The sequence below is a fragment of the Erpetoichthys calabaricus genome (genome assembly GCF_900747795.2).
Source record: "Erpetoichthys calabaricus chromosome 1 unlocalized genomic scaffold, fErpCal1.3 SUPER_1_unloc_25, whole genome shotgun sequence".
Taxonomy (NCBI): Eukaryota; Metazoa; Chordata; class Cladistia; order Polypteriformes; family Polypteridae; genus Erpetoichthys; species Erpetoichthys calabaricus.
Genome location: NW_026261591.1, coordinates 2,405,193 through 2,416,303, shown reverse-complemented (window position 1 = coordinate 2,416,303; position 11,111 = coordinate 2,405,193). Strand labels below are relative to the sequence as shown.

The 11,111-nt window shown below is 42.5% G+C and overlaps 1 protein-coding gene across 3 annotated transcripts in view; it reads left to right on the top strand.

Annotated features, from left to right (window-relative positions):
• Positions 1-1,727: 1,727 nt before the first annotated feature.
• Positions 1,728-11,111, top strand: part of LOC114645176 (NACHT, LRR and PYD domains-containing protein 1b allele 4-like) — a 140,802-nt gene continuing 131,418 nt past the window's right edge. For all 3 annotated transcript variants that reach the window (XR_007933971.1, XR_007933970.1, XM_051921822.1), the window contains exon 1: positions 1,728-1,805. Coding sequence is in view for 1 of the 3 variants with exons in the window: in XM_051921822.1 (XP_051777782.1) it covers positions 1,735-1,805 (71 nt within the window). In the remaining 2 variants the exon portion in view is untranslated. The remainder of the gene's footprint in view (positions 1,806-11,111) is intronic.

Here is an 11,111-nt window from a genome sequence, read left to right as displayed (position 1 = left end):
GCTAATGATCACTGAGTCATCAGGCACATATTAAGATGAACCTTTTGATATAATAATGACATTATAGATTTGATGACCCAGGGTTTGTTGATCAGATAGATCTTCACACTTTAGCTAAGATTAGCACGTCTTCACAAACAGAACAGAGCTGCTGATAACATCACAAAGTTCAACTAAATCAGTGCAAGAGTCCATCAAAAGATCACAGTCTGGACAATGAAAGCAGCCTTGGAGACTTTGGATTGAATCTTCACTCCTGAGCTTCACTGTCTTGTGGACTTTTAAATTCCTAAAGAAGTGTGAAATGTAAGAAATAGTGAGGAGTATTTCACAAGACTGCTGCAGAATTACAAACAAAGTGCAAATCAGAAAATGTGTTTGTGCTTTTGGTGCCTTTGTTTAAGGCCTGGTGACAAAAGTTAGGGCTTCTGACGCTTTTGGTCTGAGTGTTCACTTTCAGCGTGTCGACTAAAGCTGTGATAATCATCTCTGTTGACATCGATGGGTGAGCCTTAGGATGAACACAAACAACGGTGACAAGTATCTGTGGAAATTCTCTGGAAGAGTAGAGTGGTCTGAGTTGACATGCTGAGCCTGCTCAATGTCCACAGAGCTCACTGCTTTTCTGACTGTTACTGATTGAGAGCACCATTTATATACAGACGGGCAGACCACCACCGGGCCCTTTACCTGTGATGATGACATCTCAATGATAGAGCGCCGTAACACTGATGGACTCAGGAGAGCCATGTCTCCATAATTCAGGTTTCTCTGTATTCTGTCTGAACACAAGCTTTAGTCTGGAATTCATCAAGTTGATAACGTAAGGACTGCACAGTCGCCATTATTACAGTCAAAGTGTAATGTATTGGGTTACCTGTTACCTCAAATGAGCCCCTCCACATCTGTCCCATTTCAGTGTCCTCCTTTTGTCACCTTCATCAGACTCATCCTGTCTCTTCAAAGTGGAAAGTTCTGGAAGCAGCTCTGGTCTGTGTCTGCACTCGGCAGGTACCATCAGGTGAAACAGAAGATGCATCAGGGTTACAGCAAGTAAAGTGAAAAAGTATCACCAAAATAATAAAAACAAATAAAAGAGGAGACTCCATAACACTTCAGTGACACATATTCCTTTATTCCTGTTCAGAAAATAAACCCATCATTAAAAATTAATCACAACAAATAAATAAACTTAGAGAAAGACGGGGACAAACATACCTGCTGCTGGTCACCACTAGAGCTGCCAGTCCTGAGAGTTAAATGACAGACAAGAATTCCAGTTTTGTCATCGTCACCCCCGTGGTCACCTGTAACAAGTCCATCTGGTCACATGAGTGCAGGTCACCGTCAGTCTCATGTCTGTGACGTTCTTATCCAGTGTTGATGTCCACATATCAGTCTGAATGACTTGGCACCAGTCAGTCCAGCGTGAAGGCAGGAGACCCTGTCAGGTATATAGCGCCTTACTTTATAAGACTGGCAGTGGGTCTCGTGTTCACACATGCACTTCAGTGAAAAGTCAGAATAACAAGGGCCATTGAACCTTTGTGTAGTTTGTCCTTCCTGTCTGTCTGTCTGTCTGTCTGTCTGTCTCTCCTCATGTCCTCACTTCTCTCTCTCTTCTTCCCACAGCCTGCTCGTTGTGGTCCTCACCTCCAGATGTTGCTCAGCTCTCTCCTCAGCTCTTTCTGCTCCACACTTCGACTGACTAACTAAACATGAAACAGAAACAACATGGAGGATTCAGGATTGGATCAGCTGTGTGAGGGGCTGAGGAGTGAAAACTGCAAATTAGAGAAACTGGGGTAAGTGAACAACAAGTGTGTGTGTGTGGTGTGTGTGTGTGTGTGAGTGTGTGTCATGATTTTTATTTCTTGTCACATTGTGGCTCTGACTTTTCCACTCCCACAACACAAACGCTGTGTTAATCAGGACAGACTGCAGTGTCCCTTATGGACAGACAGAGTGACGTGAGGTGACACAACTGTAGATTTCCTTTAATAATTCAATTTCATAAAGACAGCATTGTGACCCTGAGCCCCTCCACCACACTGGTCACTCTCCTCATCCTCTCTGTCCAGACTGCTGTTTTGTTTCTTGTCCACAAACCCATCATTGTCCATTCTTTACATAATCTCATACTTCTTCCCATCCTCCATTGTTTGTAAAGTTTGTTAAAAATCACTTCTTCTTCTTCTTTCAGCTGCTCCCCGTTAGGGGTCGCCACAGGCCGATCATCTTTTTCCATATCTTCCTGTCCTCTGCATCTTGGCTCTGTCACACACACCAGCTTCATGCCAATCTCTCACCACATCCATAAACCTTCTCTTAGTCCTTTCTTCTTTTTCCTTTTACCTGGCAGCTCTATCATTAGCATCCTTTTCCCAATATACCCAGCATCTGTCCTCTGCACATGTCCAAACCAATGCAATCTTTCCTCTCTGACTTCTGTCTCCGAATCGTCTAACCTGAACTGACCCTCTAATGTACTCATTTCTTATCCTGTCCATCCTCGTCACACCCAGAAGCAAATCTTAACATCTTTAAACTCTTCCACCTTCAGCTCTTTCTCCTGCTTTCTGGTCAGTGCCACAATCTCCAACCCATATAACAGTGGTTCTCAATCTGTGGGCGGGCCCCCCTAGGTGGGTGCGAAGTAAACAAAAAGGGGGGGCGCGAAGATGTGAAAAAAAGAAAACAAGAATCGCAAATATGAAAAATACATCTATTAAACCAAAACAAATTTAACCTTAAACTACATTCTGATACTAGAAAAATAAATATAGAGTTAGATAAATGTCGATAAAAGTTAAGTAGGTATAATAAAATATGGATCAATGATATATCACTAATTAAAAAAGAACAAATTGGTATTAGTGGGCTCCTTTCAAAAAAACGTTAGGGGGGGGGGCGCGATTTAAAAACTGTTATGAAGACTCTTAAATACTTAAAGCTTGAGAAACTCTGCCATATAACATAGCTGGTCTCACTACCGTCCTGTAGACCTTCTCTTTCACTCTTGCTGATATCCGTCTGTCACAAACACTCCTGACACTCTTCTCCACCCACTCCCCCCTGCCTGCTCTCTCTCTTTTTCACCTCTTTTCCACAACCCCATTACTCTGTACTGTTGATCCCAAGTATTTAAACTCCTCCATCTTCACCAGTTTTGCTTCCTGCATCCTCACCATTCCACTGACCTCCCTCTCATTTACACACATGTATTCTGTCTTGTTCCTACTGACCTTCATTGCTCTCCTCTCTAGAGCATATATTCACCTCTCCAGGGTCTCCCTCAACCTGCAAACTACTCTTGCTACAGATCACAATGTCATCAGCAAACTTCATAGTTCACAGGGGACTCCTGTCTAATCTTGTCTGTCAACCTGTCCTTCACCAATGCAAATAAGAAAGGGCTCAGAGCCGATCCCTGATGTAATCCCACCTCCACCTTGAATGCATCCGTCACTCCTGCCGCAGACTTCACCACTGTCACACTTCCCTCGTACATTTCCTGTACAACTCTTATGTACTTCTCTGCCACTCCCGACTTCCTCATACAATACCACAGCTCCTCTTGAGGCACCCTGTCATATGCTTTCTCCAGGTCCTCAAAGACACAATGCAACTCTTTCTGGCCTTTCTCTACACCTTTGACACCCTCAGAGCAAAAATCACATCTGTGGTGCTCTTTCTTGGCATGAAACCATACTGCTGCTCACTAATCATCACCTCACTTCTTAACCTAGGCTTCCACTACTCTTTTCCCATAACTTCATGCTGTGGCTTGTTATCTGGACCAACGGCCTTTCCGTTTTTCATCCTCTTCATAGCTGTCCTTACTTCCTCCTTGCTTATCCATTGCACTTCCTGATTCTCCACATCATTCAACCATCTCTCGCTCTCTCTCTCTCTCGTTCTCTTCATTTATCAGCCTCTCAAAGTACTCTTTCCATCTGCTCACCACACTCTCCTCACTTGTGAGTACGTTTCCATCTTTATCCTTTATCACCCTAACCTGCTGCACATCTTTCCTAGCTCGGTCCCTCTGTCTAGCCCACAGGTCCCTTTCTCCCTCTTTAGTGTCAAACCTCTCATATAACTCATCATACGCCTTTTCTTTAGCCTTCGCCACCTCTCTCTTCACCTTGTGCCTTATCTCCTTGTACTCTTGTCTACTTTCTGCATCTCTCTGACTATCCCACTTCTTCTTTGCCATTCTCTTCCTCTCTATACTCTCCTGTACTTCCCCATTCCACACCACCAGGTTTCCTTTTCCTCTTTCCTCTGGTCAAGATGTCACACCAAGCACCCCTTCTTGCTGTCACTCTTACTACTTCTGCTGTAGTTGCCCAAGTTTCTGGTAATTCTTCACTGCCACCCAGTGCCTGTCTCACATCCTTCCTGAATTCAACCTTGTAGTCTTCCTTTTTCAGCTTCCACCATTTGATCCTTGGCTCTGCCCTCACTCTCTTCCTCTTCTTGATCCCCAATGTCACCCTACAGACCTCCATCCTATGCTGCTTAACTACACTTTCCCCTGCCACCCACTTTGCAGTCTTCAATCTCCTTCAGATTGACTCTTCTGCAAATGATGTAATCGACCTTTGGGCAGGTTCTTACACTCTTGTATGTCATCCTATGTTCCTAACTCTTCTTAAAAATACGTATTCACCACAGCCATGTCCATCCTTTTGGCAAAATCCACTATCATCTGACCTTCTTCATTCCTGTCCTTGACACCATACCTACCCATCACCTCCTCGTCTCCTCCTTTCCTTTACCAACATGTCCACTGAAATCCACTCCAATCACCACTTTCTGTCCTTTGGGTACACTGTCCATCACTTCATCCAAATCTTCTTTCTCATCCACTGCACACCCAACTTGCGGGGCATATGCACTAACTGCCTTCATCATCACACCTCCAAGTTCCAGCTTCATAATCATTACTCTGTCTGACACTCCTTTCACTTAAAAAACACTCTTGACATACTTTTCCTTCAGAATAACCCCTACCCCCATCTCTTCTCCCATCCATACCATGATAGAACAATTTGTATCCACCTCCGATCCACCTGGCCTTACTCCCCTCCATTTAGTCTTTTGCACGCACAATATATCAGTCTTCCTTCTCTCCATCATATCTGCTAACTCTCTCCCCCTTACCAGTCATACTGCCAACATTCAAAGTTCCTACCCTCAGTTCCACTCTCTTTACCTTCCTCCTCCCCTCTTTCCTCCATACACATCTTCCCCCTCTTCTTCTCCTTCTTTGGCCAAAAGTAGCCCAATTTCTGCCAGCACCCTGTTGGCTAACAGTACTGGTGGTGGTCGTTGTTAACCCGGGGCTCGACCAATCAGTTATGGAAATTTGTATTGTTGTCCACATATTGATTTGGCAAAATTTTACACCGGATGCCCTTCCTGACGTAACCTTCTCCATTTATCCCGCTTGCGACCAGCAATAAGTAAAACACTGGCTTGTGCATCCCATGTGGCTGCATTTGTTAAAAATCACTAAAATTGAAAAAGGAGGAGAAACACAGTCAGTGGGAAGAAAATAGCTAACTAAAGTGACAGAAGACAAATAGGAGTGGACAGCTAGATCAAAACTGAAGTGACGAATAGGAATACAGAGAAAAGTGGTGCAAAGATAAGGAGATAGAAGAGAAGGAGATGAACAGAATGAAGAAAAGGACGAATTAAAGAGGAGGACAAGACAGAGGATAAGGAGAAGGAGAAAGAGGAGGACAGACAGAGGAACAGGGAGAAAGGTGGACAGCAGCAGTAGAAATGACCAGCCAGCCATACACAGAAAGAGAAGGTGACAGGGAGGAGAGGATTAGGACTGAAGGCAGTGTGGACAGTAAGGTGGGAGACACAGGAAGTGACCGCCATTATAGTCAAGTGGACTGAACAGGCCGACATCATTCTACAAGACATAACCCCCAGGTCTACAAAGGACGTCGACATATCTGTCAGTGGGCTTAGTGACCAACAGGTCATGTGCCTTAGACTTCCAGAGCCAGAGAGAGGAATATCTTAAAGTGACTTCAGTGGGCGTGTCAGTAAGATACTCCAGTGTGAGGAGTGGTGCCCTCTTGTATTTGTAACTAAAACACGTATTTCTTGAAGGACATTTAAAAGAAGAATCTCACTTCAAGATCAGTGTAGGCTATGACATGACTTTCTCAATAATCCAGTATATAGCACCTTTTTAATATTTTTATACACACATGTTCTTCACTGATGTCATCATCATAAGCACTGTTGTAAGTCGCTCTGGATAAGAGTGTCTGCTAAATGTTGTAAATTTAAATGTAAATGTAAATCAGAGGGCTAGACCCTCTCCCTCACAAATACTTCTTTTGCCATTTCAGTCAGGGTCTTCCTCAATGCCTGCAGACAATCAAATGGCCGACTGGTGATGTAAATAATTTGACCATCACTAAGGACACCTGTGTGCCCTGTGCCCCACTAGTCACTCTGGTCACTGTGTGATTCTCTTTACTACTAAATACAAAGCTGTGTGGTGACACATGTCAGGGGTCAGTGGTTGTGTGCAGGTTTTTAAATAAAATGGTGCACTGAGAGGGGCATAGGTGGATGTGGTAGTGTGGGGGAGCAGAGCAGCCCTGGAGTGTTGGTGGTGATTTGGCGGAGCGCACTTTACGCCTGCAGACACGTGTGGTTCAGCCAGTGTACTCATTAGCACTCTGGGTTCTGTAATTAGACACCTGCACACCTGTGTGTTTAAAATGAGCCTGAGCAGGATAGTTAAGAACAAAACTGAACAGGAAAGAAAAATGAAAAGACGGAGATGAAGGTTAAATTTGAAATAAAGTAAATGCAGAATCATGGCTGAGGTGATGCAGTGGAACAGAGGCAATTAGTCGAGATGTGGCAAAACCTGCTGAGTGCCCAAGGAGCAAAAGTGACTAGCCGCACTGAGTGGGCTTCTGCTGAAGGCCGAGGGATGGTGGCAGGAGAAAGGAGAAGGTCTCACGAGGTACCCTGCTAAAGGCCATGGGGTGGTGGTGGGAATAAGAGCTGAGTTTGAATACCTCAGCGGTGTCCAGCTAAGGTAGCTGGGGCAGAAGCCGATGTGAATGAAGGATGACTGCCCTTGCCGGTGTTCTCTTAGTATGCTGAAAAGATCTTAAATGGTAATCAGAGGAGACGTCAGTCTTTGAAGGTAGCACAGAAGCTCTTGATTTGTTTAATGGATAAAATCTGACTGTGATTTTTCACTTACTCTTATTTATGGATTATTTACTGTGATTTTAAACTCCACCAAAGAACTCTGTTTGCACCATGAAATATTTATTTACTTATTAACTTTTATTTAAGAATCAGTGCAATTTATTTTGGTTTTGAACAACTCTGATTGATAATAAGACTACTAAGCACTTATGCATCTAGCCTTAAATAGTGTGCTCATGCCCAGTTGGTTCACCTGGAGGATGGAAGGACCAGGGGCCTGATGTATAAACGGCACGTACATACTAAAATGGTGGGTACGAATGTTTCCATGCTCAAATTGTTATGTATAAAACCTGAACTTGGTGTAAAGCCACACACATTTTCACAGTAGCTCCAACCATGGCATACGCAAGTTCTCCGCTCGGTTTTGCAAACTTGCGCCACCCAGCGTCAAAGCAGTGCTACTGTTCCTGTGTGGTTACCCTTTCTTTTTTAGATCCACATCCCTGACGAGGCGTTATAAATACACTGAAATTAACTGCATTTTGTTTAGTAGTTTAAGGCATCTGATTGTAATTAACCTGCAGCAATATAATGGTCCATGGAATGGCCAAAGTATTCCAAATACCATAACTGCTTTAACGTTGTTACTCCCACTGCACCTTTTCCTTCTCCTTTCAGCTGCTCCCGTTAGGGGTTGCCACAGCAGAGCATCTTTTTCCATATCACTCTCACTGTCCCATTCGGAGTATTTATATCACTGTATCTGAATGGGGAATCACAGATCTACAGCAGCTGATCGGAAAGAGAATTATCGGTAGACAGCATCAAGCACACGCTGCCTCAGACATGCTGCCTCTCGAACTGCCCTCACATGACAAATGCTTCAGAGCCTTTCCTGTACGGACCTAGCGGTTCAGAAACAGTTTCATCCCAAGAACTATAAACGCACTCAATCAGTCCATCAAGTGCTCCTTGTAGAACTGTTTGTACTTATAAGTACAATTACCTCACTGTAAACTTGCACTAGTTATAATATTGCACAACCTGAGCCACTTTATAAAGTGCGTATTTACATATGATGATGATATCATTTTTAAAATGATATACAGCAAAATATGTTTATTATATTATACAGATTAAACTTTAACTTCATTTAAATAATCTAAATTGTTAATAATTAAACATGTCAGGACACGGTGCCGCAGCGCTAGTGAGGAGCTGGCTCTCTGTTCTTGGATTGTTCCTGCCTTGCGCTGTATTCTTGCTGGTGCTGGCGCAACACTGGATGGATAAATGGTTAGAATAATTAAACATGTACTATGAAGATATTTCAATGTTCCTTAAAAGTTTTGAAGAATCGGCGTTCTAAGCTTACAGATGGCTTAACATCTATTACAGAGCTGATTGTGTGGTGATTGGTTGCTTGGAGAAAGAAAAGGAAGGACAGGAATTGGAGGTTAGTACGTTTGAAAGAGACAGCACTGATACAATAAAGTATTTCATCAAAGGTTGCACATGGCACAGCAAGCATCTTACGTGAGACATGAACAATCACGTGCTCCAACGTGTTCCCATGTTTAATAACATGCTCTAACTGCTATCATCATGAAAATGATATCACATATACATCTCAGTATTTTAATTATTCAGAGAGCTGTAATATCACGAATGTAATGGATTCTGTGTCCTGTCGAGGAAGAGAAAGCCCGTTTAAGAAGCACATAGTGATTCACACACAGATCACATAGAAGATCAAATACAAAACAAAGCATTTATCGTGCTACTTTAGTTACGATGGGATTTGAGAAAGTAGTAAATTAAACGATTTTAAGATGAAGTTTATGATGTTCTACTTTAATGACAAAATAAACTATGTGATTTAAATGGAAATTTCAAGATTAAAGTTGACATTTTGTGCTTTTTTCTCATTGTGTCCCTATTTTTTTTTTCTTTTCTCTGTACCCTAATAAGCTTTCATATGACACTCAGACGGTGGGCTACGACTCATCTTTTTACGGCGACTTTGATATGTGACCACTTCTTTTTTATTTCGGGCACTGTGCGACTTTGTGAACGTGAGCTTTCGAGTTTCTCCGACACGCTATGTCACTCAATCAACTTCCTTTTGTTGTTTATACCACTGTTTAAAAAAACAAATAGTACGTTTTTCTTTGCCTCCACTTGGTATTCGCTGAAATTCTTCTTTTTTCCCTCATGCTTTTGCCATTGCCTTTTCACAGAAGGCTGAGCTTAAGGGCTATTTATATTGATTTGCATATTCAAAGAGGCGTAATTCTGGGAGGAGTTGGGGCGGGATAGCAGGTGCTTGAACATGCGTTACTTTTCACGCTTATCTGGATTTGTGTAGCGGAAGAACGTGGAAGTTGGCGTTCGCACAGATTTTCTGGATTTTTTTGTGCATATGAATATTTCTGCTTTTGTGCTTATGTCATGTTATAGTGTGAGTTCTACGCACGGCGTTATACATGAGGCCCCAGGACAGGAACAGTACCTCCCATGGAATGCCAGAAGGCATCCGCCCTGGTGCGTGTTCGGGCCACAGGAACAGAGCTTGGAAGCTCAACATTGTGGTGATCCACGGCCATCACCAGGGTGTGCCTGGATGGCTCAGAAGGCATGGTATGCAGCACTTCCACCACACCAGGAAGTGCTGCTGGACCTGGAAACAGGTACACTCTGAGTGCTTCTGGGTGCCCATACAGCACTTCTGCCACATCAAGAGGTGCTGCAGGAAGGTCATCAGGGAGCACCTGGAGCATATCCGAGTGCATTATAAAACAACAACAACAACATTTATTTATATAGCACATTTTCATACAAAAAGTAGCTCAAAGTGCTTTACATAATGAAGAAAAGAAAAATAAAAGACAAAATAAGAAATTAAAATAAGACAACATTAGTTAACATAGAAAAGGAGTAAGGTCCGATGGCCAGGGTGGACAGAAAAAACAAAAAAAAACTCCAGAAAGCTGGAGAAAAAAATAAAATCTGTAGGGGTTCCAGGCCACGAGACCGCCCAGTCCCCTCTGAAAGGGGCTGCCTCATTCCAATCAGGGAGCCGGAGTTGGGAAGAGGACGGAGCTTGTGAGAAGAGGAGTAGAGATGGCAGAAGACTTAAGAGATATAAAAAGGACTGAGCCTTGTGAGTTTGAGCATTGTGTATTGTGCCAAAGAAGAAAATAAAAATGTTAACTTGTGTAAGCATGCTTCTTGTGTCTGTCTGTGCCGGGTTAAGCACTGGTATAGCACCATCTACTGTCACAATAGATAAATAGATACCTATAGATACTTTATTGATCCAGAGAGAAATTCAAGTACTAGTATCTGCCAGAAATTATACCAAGATAATACAAACATTCAAGTACACACTATGCAAATAACAACTGCTATGTAAATAATACAATCTCAATACACTAGGTTTGGAATCTTGCAGTCCAATTCAGGTAATGTAGATGGCGCATACAATAATTTCATTGCAGTGAGAATTGTGCAGATAATAATACTACAAAAGTGACAAGTGGCACATTTCTCTATTATATAAAAAAGTCCTAGGACAAGATGAGACTTTTTAGCGTGTGACGAGAAAAGACTTTTTAAGAGACATAATTTCATGTCCTGAGAGATGAGACTTTGTGCCAAGAGATTTAAACACGCCCGGAGTCGTAAATAAAAGACAAAGAGTAAATGACAAAGTAGAATGTCATAAAGATGTTCAAAAACGTTGGCGTGATACACACGCACAGCAGGTTAGAGATAATGGAAGTACTAAAATTTGAAAGTCTCATAAAAATGATAGTAAAGATCTTATTAGTCCTAACAAATGGAAATTATTACTCAGTAAAATAACAGAACAGTGAAAAGAGATTGAATATATGGTCAAA